This window comes from Mus musculus, chromosome 11 (genome assembly GCF_000001635.26).
Source record: "Mus musculus strain C57BL/6J chromosome 11, GRCm38.p6 C57BL/6J".
In the NCBI taxonomy this organism is placed as follows: Eukaryota; Metazoa; Chordata; class Mammalia; order Rodentia; family Muridae; genus Mus; species Mus musculus.
The window spans coordinates 104,159,242-104,176,746 of NC_000077.6; the positions used below are offsets into that span (position 1 = coordinate 104,159,242).

A 17,505-nucleotide genomic window follows, 5' to 3' on the forward strand; every position below is an offset into this window, starting at 1 on the left:
CTGTTCCTAGGCCTGCAGTGCAATGCCTCCGTGGACCTCATTGGCACCTGCTGGCCCAGGAGCCCTGCAGGGCAGTTGGTGGTTCGGCCCTGCCCTGCCTTTTTCTACGGTGTCCGCTACAACACCACAAGTAAGGAAGAAGGGAGAGAGTGGGCTACTGGGGTAGAGTGGCGGCAGTTTGGTGGTGGAAGAAATAGCCACCATCACCCCTAGGGCCAGCTTTGCTCTGGGCTGATTCTTGCAGAGAAAACACCTTCTATATAACCAAGGTGCCTGGACTCAGAGAAGTTAGGGAATTTGCCCAAGTCACCAGCCAACAGTGGGTGAAGCTGGGATACTGACCCTTTCTTCTGTAGTTGTAGGTTGACAAACTTCTGGTTAGTCCCATTGGTGGGTAATTGTCCTAACAGGACAAGGAATTTTCATGGAGACAGGGCACCTGGAGGGCCCAATCCACGATTGAAAGTGACTTGTATCCAAGTATCCCAGGCCTGCAGCTGTGGTGGGGGCGGGGCAGGACTGACCCATGGACTGAGCAGATACTGGATCCCCATGTAAACACCTTGCTCCCTGGAGGCCCAGCCTTCATGCCAGGCTTTGCAGCTCCTTGCTATAGCATCTGCCACCCTCAGAATTAATTTGCTTTCTCCTGCCAATGACTCAGGTTCCTGCTATCAAGAGAAAAACAGATGGAGCCCAGGGGCCGTTGACATGCAAAGGAGGTTGGGTTCTGGGTCCCTGGGGTCCCTGGGGGCTAGGAGCTCCTGTGTGAGTCCCGAAAGTGTGATAGGTCATCCCCAAGCTCCAAACAGGTGCCAAAAGTGATCAGAGGCCACGTGACCCACGTCAAGACTCACTGGGTGACCTCAGTATGTTCTCCCTCCTTGTGGCCCTCCAGCTTCCCCATCTGAGGTTTAGAGGGCTGAGGACCTCTTCCCACTCCAAACTCCCAAACCTCTCCTCCCATCCCTCCATCATTTACTAGATGGCTGAAGGGGGTAAGATTAGGAATATAGACAGGATGGTTTGAGAGGGTGGCCTCAGGAAGGTCATGAGAGAAAGAGAAGAAATACCAGAGTGGGTGATGGGTTTAAGGGGGAAAGGCCAAGTAAGAAAAAGTAGAGGTCAGAGGTCAAAGAGGAGACTTTGTGGCACATAGTCGGCTAGTTTCAACTAGGGCATGTTTTGTAAAGAGGAAACTGAGGCATAGATGGATGGATAACTTAGTCAGGGTCACAGTACCTGAAGGTGGAGTCAAAACCCAGGCTTCTAAGGCCTGCACATTGCTCTGCATAAACCCTACACCTTGTCCCAGGACAGTGGCAGCATAGGCTGGCACAGATGAGTTCCTTGGGAGGTCTCTCTCTCTCCCTTCACTACAGCACCAGGGCCTGTTTGGCACCCATCTTCCCTCCTGCCTACTGCCCAGCCTCAGGCACTCCAGTCTAAGCCCTAGTCTGATCCTGTTACAGACCACTCATTTCTGCTACACCTTTCTGTGCCTTGAGTCTACTAAGCTGTCTGCGGTACGGCCCTGCCCACTTTTGCAGCCAGCCCCAGCCATTGTCCATGGGCACCCTCAGTTTGGATTGCCAAGGTTTCCTGGACACATTTCTGCAAGTGCTTTAATGCTATGGTACACATGGGCCCTGCCTTCAACAGAAGCCAGGCACCCTGCACTCCAGCCCCATCTCTGTCTGTCCATAGTTCAAGAATCCTTGGTTTGGGGCCATCTCTGGACCTTTGTTTCTCTGTAAGATGGTTAGGGGGTGAGGTGAGGTATCTGCTGAGTTCCCTTGATCACCCACAGTTCCAAGGAGAAAGTTGAGATGTTGGTTTCCCTGGCATGGACTGCCAGACTCCCCATGCAGGTGCTCCTGGCGCCAGACAAGGGGAGCGCGCCCACGAAGGTGTCAGGAGGGGGCAGAACTGCTCCTAATCATTAGCTTCTAATTAACTCATTTACTGATGAGGTGTTGCTAGGACTTCCAAGCAACCTTACCGTTCTCCCTCCTGCGGCATCAGATCTTCAGAGGGATGGGAAACATTTCCAAAAATATCCATTTTCCCATGATCCTCTAGGAGGACTGCTCAGCTCAGCAATTAGACAAGGAAGTTGGCTCCTCCCTGGCAACAAGCCTCTGTGGGCCAGGCTTGTTTTCCTTCAGGGTCAGTTCGTCCCTCTGGGCCAAAGCCTGCTGCTTCCGATGGTCCGTCCTGTGGGCCAGCTCCAGACATCCTACCTTAGGTGGGGGTAGGTGAAAAAGCTGGTGGACAAAAAAGACTTAAATCTCTACCTGCACCCCTTGGGTAGAGACAAATGATATGTTCTATTATGTACGGTTATATAAAGACAGCTCAGAGACAACAATAATAGACATAGGGCTGACACCATATGCCCGGTACTGTTCCAACTGTTCACTAAAAACACTAACCCAAAAGAGGCTGAGTGTCTTCAAGATGGCTCTGTCTCAAGACAGGGAGGCTGAGCAACCAAGTGACTCACCCAAGGTCACACAGGTTGTAAGGGTAGTGCCAGCATTTGAACCAGACTCTGTGGCTCCAGGGGCCCTGCTTTGTGCTGCTTCTCTCTGCCTTATGCTCTCCCCCGTCCCTGTCATAAGCCCCTTTCTCTGCTGACATTCTAAGCAGCCTCTGGTTGGTGTCAGGCACATCCTACCCGTACTGTGTGCTGTAATCAACCTGCTTGTTCTTGGCCTCCTATCCCACAGATATTCCAGAGCATCCTCACTGTGAGTCCCTTGGGGATCAGCTCTTATTTAATGCCAGTGGAGAGCCTTTGGCCTCATTGCTGACTCTATCCAGATCATTGCTTTGCACAGGACTCAGATTTGCGCACCGTGAGGCCAAGTGGAGCTAGGAAAATCCATAAAGATAATTTCCCCCATCGGTTAGCTACAGCCAGAGCAGCTTCTCAGAGGCCACAGCCTTTTAGGAAAGTCAGACTAGCTTCCTCTGTTGGGACAGCTTTAATTCCCCCTGGCCTCTCACTCTGTATCTACCTCTGGTCCTGATGCTGCAGCCCCCCCACCCCCCAGGCTGAGGATGGTCCTTAGGCATCAACTGGAACATCTCCATTTTTAGAAATGAATGGAGGGGATGAGAGGCCCGCTAACTGCTCAGCCACAGCTGAGCTATGCCTTTGGCCCCTGTTGGGCTCCGAGCCCAGGGTCTGAGACTTTGACAGCTTCCCCTGCCCTCTTCTAGCTTGTGGGTCAGTTGGAGCCACAGAGCAAACTGTAGGAAGAAAGACTACAGTGGAGATGACCCAGGGCTGGAGTAAGAGCCAGAAATACAAGGAAGTGTGGTTAACAATACTGATGCCAGAGAGGGCTCTGGAGACTCCTGGTCTCCCTCCCTGATAGATTTCCTGGCTCTGCTACCCAAAGGCTGTGCAGAAAATAGGTAAAAGAGGCCCCTTGGGCAACCCTGCCCCTCCCAAGGCCCTAAAGGTAAGCCCTAAGGCCCCTCCAAACCTCCTTAGGAGGTAAGAGAGTCTAGCTGCAGTCCAGTCTGACAGTCACAGGGTCCCCCTCCCCTTGTAACCACTCTCTGGCCCCTTTTCTAATGTCACCTCCCAGATCAAAAGCAACAGCAGCAGGCCTAGTAGTGAGCTACCTGACATATGAGACCCACTCGGTGCCATCCCCACCATACCCCTGACATCTGCCCTTTTCTGCCAAAAGGCCTCCCCTGTGAGGCCTCTGACGTATGGCATGTTGTGGAGAAATGGTACTGTTGGGACCTCTGTGAGTCTGACCCCTTAGGAAACGCTCCAGTGTGAGAATTCCTCACAGAGAAACAAACACAAGGAGTCCCGTCATTTAAACCGCCTGAGTGAGCAGTCACCACGCGTTCAGCCACCAGATCCTGCCCAGGCATGTATCTTTTTTTAAAGACAGTCTCACTGTGTAGCTCTGGCCGGTCTGGAACTCACAGAGATCCGCCTGCCTCTGTCTTTTTTTTTTTTTTTTCTTTTCTTTTTTGGTTTTTCGAGACAGGATTTCTCTGTATAGCCCTGGCTGTCCTGAAACTCACTTTGTAGACCAGGCTGGCCTCGAACTCAGAGATCCGCCTGCCTCTGCCTCCCGAGTGCTGGGATTAAAGGCGTGCGCCACCAGCCCGGCACCTGCCTCTGTCTTAAAGCATACACCACCACTTCCAGCTGCCCAGTGTATCCTAAGTCACAGCCTGTGCCATTTTCTGTCATCATGAAGGACCCCAAACAAGAACATCTTGGAAGAATAGCAACTAGGAAATTTACCACTGGAGAGAGTTTAGGGAGGTAGCCCTCAGGGTAAGGAGAGCGCATGATCGGGCCAGTTTGGGCTGACAGAGTCAAGGCCCTGTAGATAGCTTGTAGGGTACAGATGTAAACCTCTGTGGTACAGAGTAGAAAGAGGTAGGGCATGGGGTAATCAGGAAGCCACCCCTCCCCAGTTTAACCCCAGGGCTCCTAGCCAGCAGGCCCTGTGCTAGCTCAGATGTGCGGTGCGAGCAGACAGATGTCTCTTTTGACATGGGTTTTCTTCTCTTCCCAGACAATGGCTACCGGGAATGCCTGGCCAACGGCAGCTGGGCAGCCCGTGTGAATTATTCTGAGTGCCAGGAGATTCTCAACGAAGAGGTGAGGATAGGCCACCATCCTGAGGAGTAGGCCAGGGCCATCAGCACAAGTGGGGGGTCTGGGGGGGTTGCCACATGAGCAGCTGGGGCCTAGGGAACTTTCCAGAAGCTAGTGGGACCTCTGAATATACATAGTGTGGTGAATTCAGTCCTGGTCCTCTTCCTTCCTCCCTTCCTCTCCCTCCCACCTTCCCTCTCTCCCTTCCTCTCACACTTGTCTTTGGCTGCTTGCATTGGGTGTGGGACAGGGCTGGGGTACAGCCGAGCCCAACAGTAGCTGGATCCAAAGACACCTAAGAGTGACATCAAAGTCCGGCCGTGAGGGCCTGTGTCAGAACCAAGGCTGGAAGTAGGGCACTGATGCAGTTTTAAAAAGCCCCAGAGGTGCTTTGCAAAACTTCAGTGGTTTTGAGCAGCTGTTGCTTATCCGGAATGCAAGATTTAAAAGGTCCAAATGGGAATACACCGAGAAGCGCCCCGCCCGTTGCCATCCCTAGCCGGTAGCTCACATGTTCTGTGTGTTCAAGTCAATGTGCATGGTGTTCTTGGTCTTACCCAGACGTCACCTGTCCTACAAACTACTGGATGCCTGCTTATTCATGTGGCCATCGATCCTAGAGATTGTTCCATGTCAGTTTAGAGCAAGCATCTTCACTCTCGTTAGATTTGCATACTAACCACAGTCCAGATGTGCCATAACTTAGCGGGCCAGTCTTCATTCTGTGTTTGGCTTTTACAGACAGCATCATCACAAGGAATCTTCTATAAACGATGCTAGGCAGGTGTGTGAATATCTGCCTCCCTCTATCACCTCTTCTCCATGCTCAGTCCCACTTACCCCATCTGAGGAGGGTGGGAACAGGGGCGTGGCAGAACAAATGAGCAAAAAGCAGAGGGTTAGAAACCAAACCACCCCAGGCTGCCAGGTCCCTGGGCCTTAGGAGTGAGGATGACAGACAGACCCAGGAGATCCTGGAAATTCCATCCTCTGGAAGGTCTGAGTTAGAAAGGAACTTGGGAGACCCTCCATCCCATCCTGAGATTCCCAGACCTGCTTAATCTCACCCAGAACACTCGTTCACACCCAGCCTCCTGAACAGCCAGGGCTTGAGGCGGGGCAGTGGTTGGAATGGGATGCTAACAGTGTTGAGATGTCCCAGGATTTCTTGGCTCCTTGCTAAAGATAAGATTGCTAATTCGATGCGACTGGGCTGGGTCTCAAGACTCTGTCTTCCTTGAGATGTCTGCAAGCTCCTGGGATCTGATGCTCTTGATTTAAGTGCCACGCTTTATGAACTGTAGGTACAGACCACCCACAGAGGAGCAAAAACTGCAGCTCAGATGGGCAGCAAAAGGCACGAGTCTGATGACCAGGGTCGAGGAGTGAGACAGGCAGGCACTGGAAGGAGCTCATTGCTTCTATCCTGGCAGGGCATCCAAACAGGTCTGATGGCACCAGCCTTTGGGGCAAGATGATATCTTCCAATCTGGTCAGAATCCGTTCAGCAGAAACTGCTTGTTAGAGTCTGATCTTGAGGGCCACAGCAGAGTGGTTCCCCTCCAGCGTCTCACTCAGTGCCACCCTCCTCATGGAGCCTGTAGAGCTCAGATCTCCAGACTGGGCAAGGAGAGAGCGCCAACCAAGCTTCCCGGGGCTGTTTTTGTCTCCCTGTGCTTTGGGCATCCAGTGGCTTCTGAGGATCTTAGTGACATGTCCCCAGGAAGTCAGGACAAGTGAGGGTGTCACTGACATCGGGGAGACTGGAGAGGTCAATGGCTGGTCTCTCCAAGTGTCATTGACAGCATCTTGGGGTGTTAATAGCTCTTCCTTGGGGGTGCTTCTGGCTACCTCTCAGGGTGTTACTAGATATCTTTCCAGGCAGTGCTTGGCCAGAGCTCTGGCTGTTCACGGAGCTTTCTCAGTATTACCTGCTCTTCTGCTGGGTGTCCCGGGATCATTCATGTCCCAGCGCACTGGCAGCTGTTCTGATCTGGTTTTGTTACAGTAACAGAATACTCTTGAGGTTGAGTCTTTTAATTTTTGAGACAAGGTCACATGTGGTCCAAGCTAACCACAAACTTCAGATCTATATGAGGGGCTGGAGAGATGGCTCAGCAGTCAAAAGCGTGTGCTCTGTGCTCACACCGGGGTTTCATTCTAAGCACTCACATGGCAAGTCACAACCATCTGTAACTGCAGTTCCAGGAGAATCAATGCCTTCCTCTGACCTCTGCAGGCACCACGCACATTCTTGGTGCACATGCCTACATGCAAGCAAAACATGCATGCACGTAAAGATAAGACAAATAAGTCTAAATGTTTTTTAAAACTTGACCTCCCAATCCTTCTACCTCTGCCTCCCGAGATCTGGGCTCACAGACACGTGGCAGTGCCTCCCATGTTTTGGATTGCTAAGAATCAAACCCAAGGCTTCACACGAGGTAGGCAAGCATTTTTATCATCTGAGCCACACCCCCAGCTTCTAGGTCATTTATAATGAGTAGAAATGGTTTGTCTTTTGGTACTGAAAGCTGAGACACCCAAGGTTGAAAGGGTAGAATCTTGCAAAGGCCTTGCTGCTGTGTCATCTCATGACAGAAGGCAAAGCAAGGGTGAGAGCAAGCAAATAGGCCACACATCCCTTTAAAAGGAACCAAGTCCTGCAGTGAGGCCCCCACTTGGCTGAGAGGCCTCACATCCAACAGCTCTGTACCAGGCACCACGTCTCCAGACTTTAAATTTCAGGGATGCATTCGTATCGGCAGCAGCTACCATGTCTTGGGGTATCTCTAGCACTCTCTGTGACACTGCCATCCTGGTGCTCTGGTCCTCGGATTGCATCAGGCCCATGGGTCAAACAGAACCCAGAGCTTGACCCAGCTATATCTCTCTGCCCCTGTGGTTTTAGGCTTTGTTTTTCCATTCTAGCCTTTGTGAAGAAAAAAATACTAGTGAGCCACAGTCTCGATGCAGAAGCCCCTCCACCAAGATCTTGGACACAGCAGAGAAGAGACACCCACCCCCAGAGTGCCTATCCCCCAATCCCTGCTTGTCCCCCTCAAAATGCCCTATGGTTGGAAGGAAAAGAGAATCCTAGAAGCCAGGCTGGCCCAGGTTCTGATTGCTGACCATACAGCTTGGATCAATTGTGGAGCCTTCCCAACCAGAAAACAAGGTTGTGAGGACCAGCCTCAGGGACTTCACTGAGGACGATGGTGTGGGACCCAGCACACAGTAGGTCCTCTCAAAACTATCCAGCTTCACTCTGACAAACAGAGGAGCCAGGGTAGAGGATGGGGCAGAAGAGCTCCTCCCCCCCCCCCAATCCCCTCCTAGACCTGAAGAGAAAGCAGGGGCACGGCAGCCGCTCAGTTCCACAGATGCCGTTATTACCCAGGGGCTTCTCAGCATGGAAGAGTAGAAAATTTAATAAAAAGAAATCAAGTGTTGATTCCAGACAGGCTTTGCACTGAGCATGTCTGTCTGGAGCCTCTGGTAGGATCCTGGCATCTGCTGTAGGCCCTTAGAGCCCCTCAGTGTTTGCAGGTCAGAATAGATGCCCCCCCCCCCTGCCTCCCTGACCTGTCTCTATTCACCATCCGGGGGTCCCAGGGCTCCAGCAGCATAAACTGCTAGTGTGATGTCCTGCCTTCTGGGGTCCAGGAAAGGGTGAATGAGAGTCCTGTATTGGGAATCTGCTAAGATCTGAGCACTGGGGTCCTGACTGGTCCCCTATGGAGTAAGGACCCATTTGTAGCATCAATATACCTTACCAAGCTTCATGTGAAGGTAAGAGGTGCTGAACTTAGCAATCCTGAGAAAGTCAACAAACCTCTGGGCTTCTTTTTCTGCAAAGGAAGTTACAAATGCTTTCCCAGCTTTTCCCACAGGGCCGCTTTGAAGCTTTAAGATGAGGAAAACTCTTAAGTGGGAAGGCTTTTACACTCATGCCAGTAGCTCCCGTCACATATTCATAATTGAATAATTAAGAAAGTTAAGGGCCAGAGAGATGGCTCAGTGGGTAAAGGTGATTGCTACCGAGTGCAACAAACTGAGTTTAATCCCAAGGATCGCCTGGTGGACGGAGAGACCTGGCTTGTGCGAGTTGTCCCTAACCTTCATACATGCGCCTTGACACACATGGCTATCTATACTCATGCTCCTACATATATACACATTGAATAAATAAATGTAATTAAAATGCTTTTCATTAGGAATGGCTGAGGATGTAGTTCACAGTAGGCAGAGCACTTGCCTAGCCTGTTCAAGACCCTGAGTTCAATTCAGAAAGAGGAGGGTTAGCATACGGAGAAGGCAGGGCGGAGGGAAGAAACGGGGGGGGGGGGGGCACTGTTCACTTGGGGCAGCCCCTGGGCCTGGGATGAGGGAAATGTTTTGAGAATGAGGAATTGGTGTTTTCTTCTTTCAGGGGTATGTGTGTGGTACATGCATGTGTTCATATATGCACGTGGACAACACACATCTGTGTGTGCCTGTGGAGGTCAGAGGTGGATGTAGGGTGTTTTCTTTAATGGTTTTCCACCTCGTTTGTTAAGACCGGGATCTCTTCACTAATCCCTAGAGCTGACAGTGTCGCTGGGCTGACAGGCCAGGGATCCAGGGATCCACCTATATCTGATGCTCTGTGTTGAGGTTACAGATCCCCCTCAGCCACACCCAGAGTTCACAAGGATGTCAGGAATCCAAACCCAGGTTCTCACTCAGCCGGACTCGGGTGTGACCAGGAAGATGGGAACCTTCAGGAGTGAGAAATGCAATCCTGGAAGGCTGGGGTCTCTGCACCCACCGGAGCCTGTGGTGTCAGGACAGAACGAGACACGGGTATCTGTGGGCACTAGGGTACATGTGTGGGTGTGTACAGTGTTAATGTGACACGGGAGCACCGTATGACATAGACACAGCTTCAGTTCATATCTGTCTATAACACAAGACAGACCGGATTCAGAGACTGGCCCAAGTGGATGCTGTTACTCCAAGGTAGTGCGTGGCTCACAGAGCCACTCTGGAGCGGGGCAAACCCTGTTACTGTTGCCCACTCTCCTGCAGCCCCCCTCCCTGGTGCTGTCCTCTCAGAGCTCTTTAGTTCAATGGGTACAGAGGTGCGGCTGTGCAGGAGGCTCACCTCTGCCCTCTCTTCTGCCTCAGAAGAAGAGCAAAGTGCACTACCACATTGCCGTCATCATCAACTACCTGGGCCACTGCATCTCCCTGGTGGCCCTCCTGGTGGCCTTTGTCCTCTTCCTGCGGCTCAGGTGAGAAGACACGGGCACTGCCACCCCTGGGCCCTTGAGCGTACTCGGGGAGGTGGGTAAGATCCAGGCATAGCTATGGGATGGGGGCGCTGACCAGGAGGTAACCGGCCTCTCATTTGAATAGAAGAGTATCACTATGTGAAGCTCAGGTCTCTTAGGACCTCGGCAGAGCCATGCCTGTCCTTTCTCCCAGCAGCCTCTGGGAGACGTAGGGTAGGGAGAAACAAAGCCCAGGCTCACCTGTGTTACCAATACCTAAAGCTGGTCATAAGGCAGGGGGACCCCTGGAGGTGAGGGTTTCATTGAGGGTCATCCCTGTCACAAGGTCAAATGTGATAGGAAAAAGTTTTGAGTGGGTAGCACTGGAAACTGAAAGTCAAGACAGGGTTGACTGTTGGAGGTTCCTCCTGTTTGTAAGCATTCAATCCTGGGGTGTGGGGAATGAGGGGGACTCCCTGACCACACCAGGCTCTTCCAGGAGCGGATGTCTTGGTGGTCCCAGATAGGAAGGGACCAGTGGAGTTCAGGCTAACCCGTCGGCCCCACTCACTCAAGCTTCAATCCCTCCATTCTTGCACCTGGGCTGGAGCGATGCTCAGTGCTCACACCCCGCCCTCGTGCTCTCTCTCCTCCTGTTGCTATGGCCACCTGCCCTCTCCCGCTGCCCCAGGAGCATCCGGTGCCTGAGGAACATCATCCACTGGAACCTCATCTCGGCTTTCATCCTGCGCAACGCCACGTGGTTTGTGGTCCAGCTCACCGTGAGCCCCGAGGTCCACCAGAGCAACGTGGTACGTCCCAGCTAGGGAAGCAGAAGAGGCCGAGCTAGATTAGGGCTACCGTGTAGGAGGGTCGGGCCTGGGTATCCACAGAACAGGAACAGGACCCCGAGGAGCCCGAGGTTGGACACTAAGGGTCTCTGGACACCCCCACGCTCATGGCATCTCTGGTCGGGGCAGGCCTGGTGCAGGCTGGTGACAGCCGCCTACAACTACTTCCACGTAACCAACTTCTTCTGGATGTTCGGTGAGGGCTGCTACCTGCACACAGCCATCGTACTCACGTACTCCACCGACCGTCTGCGCAAGTGGATGTTCGTCTGCATCGGCTGGGGTGAGCTGGGCCGGCCCTGTCCCCGCCTCTCCTCACTGAGGATGTGGGCCAGCGGGGTCAAGAGGGTGGGGTGTGCACCCTTCTTAGGGATGAGAGTAGTGGGGTTGCCATGAAGCATCAGAGCTCAGCTCCCATGAATCCTTGCTCTACCGTCGGCCCCTGACTGCCCTGGGGTCCTCCAGTGACAGTCGCTCTCTCCCTCAGGTGTGCCTTTCCCCATCATTGTGGCTTGGGCCATTGGGAAACTTTACTACGACAATGAAAAGTAAGTCACTCTGCAAGGTCAGAGCCTAGCTCTACGTACACGCCTTAGGGAACTTCGGCCATTGTCTCTCCTATAAAGACAGTGGCTTCTTCCTCAACAAAGGCACAGAGCACTGGCCTCAATTCTAGGATCCTTTCCAGTGCTCTGCCGGGGAGGTGGCACTAGACAGCCAAGGACCTAGCCTGTTATCTGTCTGGAGTTTTAAGGAGAGCAATACCCAAAGTCACACAGCCCAGGTTCTGAATTGTTGCCATCACCAAGTAGCTATGTGTGACCTTGGAGCTCATTGTCACAGCAGGCCTCAGTTTCCTCATCCATGAAATGGGCATCTTCATTTTATTTGCCACCTCAAGGCTGTAGTGGGGATGAAGGGCATCAGTGCCTACTAAGCACGAAGAATAGCATCTGCCACCCAGTAAGTGCTGCATAAATGTTTATTAACATCAAGGTATGCTTTACAAAAAAAAAAAAAAAAAAAAAAACCTGGTTCAAGTGGTTTCAAAGCCTTTTCCAGCACAACCTGAAGCCTTGCACATGGGGGACTTTCTGGCTATCCCTCACAAGGATCATATGGGAAGCTCTAGAAAGTTCTATACCTCAGGGCTCCATGCTACCAGACTGAGGTGTGGCCTGGGTAACAGGGTGGTTACTGTGTAAAGCCAAGATTGAGAACTTCGCAGAAAGACTGAGAAGGTGGGAGGAGCTGGGTCACACTTAAGCATCCCCAGCTCCCAGCTAGCTGACTGGGGGTTCACACTGACAGACGCTCCTTTCCCCTCACTGGGCTGCACAAGAAGCCCGGGGGAGTATCATCCATATTTGTGAACGTTGTTCCTTCTGCCTCAGGCTGGGGTGTTTGTGCCAAAGCAGGGTAGGCGGCAGGCTGCAGGGAGCCAGTTCACTGACAGTGGGTGCGGTATCCCGGGGAAGGGTGTGGGCGCGGGGTGGGGGTGGTATCTTCTTGGGAATGCCTGGATGGGGATGCCTGTGCTTTGTAGGATATGAAATTTTGAATAGAAGAGACTGGGAAGGAGGGAGAGGCGGAAGAAGGCAAGAGACAGGCAGCGAAGGAAAACCCAGAAAGGAGCCTGCTCCCACCCTGGAGCAGGAAGGATGCTGTAAGGTTAGGTGTGAGCAGCTCTGAAGCTCCATCTGGTGGACAAATGCTGACACTGCAGCAGAAGTGGGGGAAGATGAGCAGCGAGGCCCCGGGGTCCCAGTCTGGAGTCCACAAACAGTGGCATATGACCTGAGTGGTGTTAAGAAAACAAAAACAAAAACAAAAAAAACTTGACGTTTCAGCCAGGGGGTCACATATGCTAACTTCACATTCTGGTTTACAGCATCCATTGCAATCCCATATGCCCATAAGGACACGGGACTTCCGATTCGCCCTGTCCCTGCCTACTCCCAGGAGCTTGCCGAGTAAAGGGCAGTTCAGGAGAATGCAGAACAGGCTGACATCTTGCAATAGGTGCTAGCTGTGAAACCTTTCCCTGCATGGGCTGCACTCCCAGAGTCCCGCAGAAACTGCTGTGTGACAGGGCAGTGAGCATCGCTCAGCCATGGCCACTGCCAGAGTCTCTTGGTGGACACCAGAGAATGCAGTTGCAGTGTCAGGCTTCAGGCTGTTTCTGGATTGCTGTTTGGAGAATTCTTTCCCTGGGAAACGCAAACAAGCAAGCTACCCCTGCCTGCCAGGGACCCAACCACAAACTCAGGTGCAATTCACCTAAGTCCAGCTGAGGAAACAATGAACTTCAGGGGATGTTTACAGGGCCAGGGTAAGGAGCTATTTACAGGCGCATAGGTGACCTCAAAGTAGCCGCACCACTAGAAAGTCTCCCCACAGCATGGATAAAGACTTCCCTATGATATGAATGCACTTAACCTCCATAGAGTTAACCTCCAGTTAACTCTACAAACTCGAGCATCTCCTAAGACCATGAAGCTATGTGCAGTGGGCACCTAGAGGTGTAGGCAGACATGGCTGGAATCTCAGGCAAGGGCCCACTAACCCTCCCACTCTACTTCTCCTTTCTGTGGGAGGAATATCAACAATCAGTCCCATCTTGAGGGGTCCTTACAAGCAGCCACAACTGCGTAGATGAGGATGGTGGCTGTCACAATCAGGGGCCTTCATGGCCCCTCCCTCCACAGAGTTTGCTCCAGCTTCGCATCCTACATCAGAGGGTACCACCCACTTTGCAGACGGGTTCACTGAGGCATTGAAGGAGAGTCAGTTGGACTGGCTTTCTTGGAAATTGGGGTGCCCTTTCCTGACCACTGTCAATGACCCTGCCCTATGTTCAAGCACTACACCACTGAAAGGACTAATCCCTCTCTTCCCTTTCCTCTGTGGTCTTCTAGGTGCTGGTTTGGCAAACGTCCTGGAGTATATACTGACTACATCTACCAGGGCCCCATGATCCTGGTCCTGCTGGTAAGAGCCTCAGGAGGTAGCAGGAGACAGGCCACCATGGGGTGGGACAGTCTGTCTACCATGGACAGTATTGAGAGAAGGAGGGAGGAAGAGGGAGTACGTGCGTGCCTGTGTGTGTGTGTGTGTGTGTGTGTGTGTGTGTGTGTGTGTGTGTGTGTGTTTGTATGAGCGAGTGCAGCAGAAATACCAAGAGCAGAGCTGAGAGAGCCGAGGAAAGCCGGTCCCATCCACCCCACCCACCTCCATTTCCTGCATTTGTCCCTGCTACCCACCCCAGCCCCTGCCACCCATCCTCACTCCTTCTGGTGTGCTCCAATTGCAGATCAACTTTATCTTTCTCTTCAACATTGTCCGCATCCTCATGACCAAACTCCGAGCATCCACCACATCTGAGACTATTCAGTACAGGTACCTGGCTCCCCGGGGATGCTTCAGAGATTCCAGTGGCTCCTTTGAACCAGATCTCTTCCAAGCCAGCCAGTCAACCCAGAAACTGCAGCTCCACCTTGCCCAGTGCCTAAGACGGTCTCCCAAACCCGTCACTCTCCCCTCAAGCTAGCAGCCCCATCCCTCCCAGGTAGCCTGTGACTCCAGCCTCTGTTCCACCCTAGGAAGGCTGTGAAGGCCACTCTGGTGCTCTTGCCCCTCCTGGGCATCACCTACATGTTGTTCTTCGTCAACCCTGGGGAGGACGAGGTCTCCAGGGTTGTCTTCATCTACTTCAACTCTTTCCTGGAGTCCTTTCAGGTACCTCCATCCCTCCAGAGCTTCTCCAGCCTGGGGGCCAGATTTGCACTCATGGGTGGGGATTGCTCTGGCAGAGTCCTGGGGGACTGGGGGAGGCAGGGCTGAGCAATCTGGGCTGGTTGGACCCCACTTACCTCTGACTTCTTTCTTCCTTTCAGGGCTTCTTCGTGTCTGTGTTCTATTGTTTTCTGAACAGTGAGGTAAGGACCTAAGGCCAGGGCTGGGCTCAAAATACCGAGACTAAGGACTGTCTCCATCATATCTCTTCTGCCGTGGGCTGGCTTTCCTCCCTCTTCCCAGGTTCCCATGATATGTCTCAGGGAACCTTGAGAGCGTCCCTGTTCTTGCTGATCTGTACCTGTGTATCTTTAAGCATGGCATGGGGGTGGCTAGAAGATAAGGTCTCTGCCTCAGGGAGAGTCAGACAGGGGTTGGGACTCTGTATGGCAAAGGCAAAATTAGACTGGGGGGGGAAAAGGTGTGCCTTCCTCATTTGGGAAAACTGACTCGACAAACAGCAAACCAATAGAAGTAATTATGTGAATGTCACCACCTACTATAGAGCCTGTCACCACACCTGGTAGGTGCCTGTAGCAACCTAGAGGATGAGAGGGGTGTCCTGAGCCGGAGCTCTGATGCATTACCTTGTGCCCACAGGTCCGCTCTGCCATCCGGAAGAGGTGGCGGCGATGGCAGGACAAGCACTCCATCAGAGCCCGAGTGGCCCGCGCCATGTCCATCCCCACCTCCCCCACCAGAGTCAGCTTCCACAGCATCAAGCAGTCCACAGCAGTGTGAACCTCAGGCCACAGAGCAGCCCCCAAGACCCGAGGCTGGGGAAATGATGCAAGCTCACTAGCGAGCCTGTCTGCAGAGGCAGGCAGCCTTCCCATCCCTGCCCCTGGGATGCAGACCTGTAAGCCTGCCCAGCCGTGGACAAAGCCCATAGCACTGGGGTGGGCCCTTGGCATCTAGCTCCCTGCTGCCCATTCTCCCTGGGAAGTTGAAATGGGCATTGGGGGCTGGAAACCCTGCAGCAGTTTGATGGGCCTGTGAGCGCTGTCTTCTCCCAGAGCAGCTTACTGAAGATCTGTCGTCTTCAGGAGCTGTTGGGGAGGCCAACTGTTACCCTGGGGCATCATGGAAAACTCCCTTCTGAGACTGTAAAGTCTCTGAGTGTTAGCGATGCCTTGGGATGCTACCGAGGACCAACATGGTCCAGTCAGGAGACCGGGAGATAGCGGTAGAAATCTGGGAACGTCATCAGATGGCACTCCACCTCCCTACAAGTCACTCCTGAGCCACCAGGATTTCATCAGCACTGTGGCACTGCCACTGGAAAGCCCTGCCTTGCTGCTTTGCTGCCCTGCACCTTTAGACATTTACTATTCTGCAGGCCAAGCCAGCTTTCTGTCACTTATCCACTGACAGCAACGGTCCCCTCGCCCCCAAATCCTCCCACCTCTGGGTATCTTCTAACCTGTGAGAAGATGGGGGTCGGGAAGGGGACTTGAGTTGCCAGGAACCAGAGTGGGCCCAGTCTATGAGGAAGGAGTGGCCCCTGGGTACCCAGGCCACTGGCTTCAGTGGCTGGCCTCTTGAACACAGTCACAAGCTGGGGGAAGGATCTATTCAAGTGCCCTGACCAGCGACAGGTGGCTCCTGGGACAACTAACTAACTAAGCCCTTGCTCCCAGGCTTGGAATGGCCCAGTCCTCAGTGGGTAGGAGAGCTGAGGAGCCGCAGCAGGACTGAGGTGGGGGTGATATAAATAATATTTATCTTTTCAACTACCTTTGTGAAGACGTTCACTCTGCTGGGGCTGGGAGTGAGCCAGAGGGTGGCCTCTGAGAAGTAGCCAGTAGGGGCAAGAATTCCTGTGTGGCAGGAAGCTTGATACATCTCATACAATTCAGGTTGAGCCTGAGGGCCAGACATGAACTCCAGACGTGAAGGTATGGATGCTTGTCAAGTAATAGCTCTTGGCAAGGCGGTGAGACCTGGAGAGAAGAGTCGTGGGCTTCCGTGCAGGTTACCACGCAGAGAGGGTTAGCATGGACAGTGAGACCAGGCTGAAGTGGGGCCCAGTTCTGTGGGGGAGAACTAGGCAGCAGTTAGGGAGGCTGAGCAGCCTATGGTGCTGGAGTCTTCCCAGATACACACATGGAGACTTGGTGACCGGGGCACTCTCAAGACAGCACTGGAGTGGGTAAGGCCAAGGAAGGAGAGAAAGAGAAAGGCAGATGACATACAAGTACCATGGCAGGCAGCTGGGACTCTGGCCTGCCAAGGAGCCTGGGACACAGGACGAGGGAGCAGAGTTGGGATACTGGTCTACCAACTCTTACCATCCCTCACTCGCTGATTCGAGCTGTCCCTGCATTTGCCACATTCAGGGAGCCACAGAGTCATCAGACACAGCACACCGCAAACCTCCCAAAGCAAGCACAGGGGTGATGGGTGGGACTCCTATGAGGGTCCCAGTACCACCTGGGCCATGCCTCTGGGGCTCCGACCAGGGAGGACGGCCACCTCATGCATGCATATGAATATGCACACAGGTGCACACAAGGGTGTGTAGCAGGAGATGCCACGAGAAGACTGATACGGCTGTGGCGGGAGAGCTCCACAGCTCCCGCTGAGCTAGCAGAGATGATGGAGGAGAAGGCGTTCTTGAAGGATACATGGAGTCTGGATACATCCCTGCCAATTCTCAAGCAGGAGTGCGCCCTTAAGTAGAGGCGGGGGTGGGGAGGCCCAGAGAACACGGGGAGAGAAGTGAACTGGTGGCTTCTACATCAACTTAGGAGTTTATGGGTGGGCTAGGGAGAGAGAGGGAAAGCCCCCCTCTCCCTCTCCCCAGGTGACTGCAGGGTTCTGGTTTCCCACCCAGCCTCTGTGCTGATGGGGTGTTTGCTAAGACATCTCCTGTGGGTGGGAGGGAGGAAGGTTCTAGAGAATTATACATACCTTAACAGGGACCCCCATTGGCTGCTTTACCATCCACCAAACCTAT

At 53.1% G+C, this 17,505-nt stretch overlaps 1 protein-coding gene across 8 annotated transcripts in view; it reads left to right on the plus strand.

Moving 5' to 3' along the window:
- Crhr1 (corticotropin releasing hormone receptor 1) overlaps positions 1 to 16,282 on the plus strand; it is a 45,061-nt gene extending 28,779 nt beyond the window's left edge. The window contains exons 3-14 of one of the 8 annotated variants that reach the window (XM_030245516.1): positions 11 to 130; positions 4,563 to 4,648; positions 7,577 to 9,490; positions 9,815 to 9,921; positions 10,592 to 10,712; positions 10,881 to 11,034; positions 11,239 to 11,299; positions 13,670 to 13,742; positions 14,065 to 14,150; positions 14,354 to 14,489; positions 14,648 to 14,689; positions 15,147 to 16,282. In XM_030245516.1, coding sequence (XP_030101376.1) covers positions 9,287 to 9,490; positions 9,815 to 9,921; positions 10,592 to 10,712; positions 10,881 to 11,034; positions 11,239 to 11,299; positions 13,670 to 13,742; positions 14,065 to 14,150; positions 14,354 to 14,489; positions 14,648 to 14,689; positions 15,147 to 15,287 — 1,125 coding nt within the window. In that variant the 5' untranslated portion in view covers positions 11 to 130; positions 4,563 to 4,648; positions 7,577 to 9,286 and the 3' untranslated portion in view covers positions 15,288 to 16,282. The other 7 variants (NM_001313929.1, XR_001779869.2, NM_007762.5 and 4 more) reach the window with 7 other exon arrangements.
- Positions 16,283 to 17,505: the final 1,223 nt, after the last annotated feature.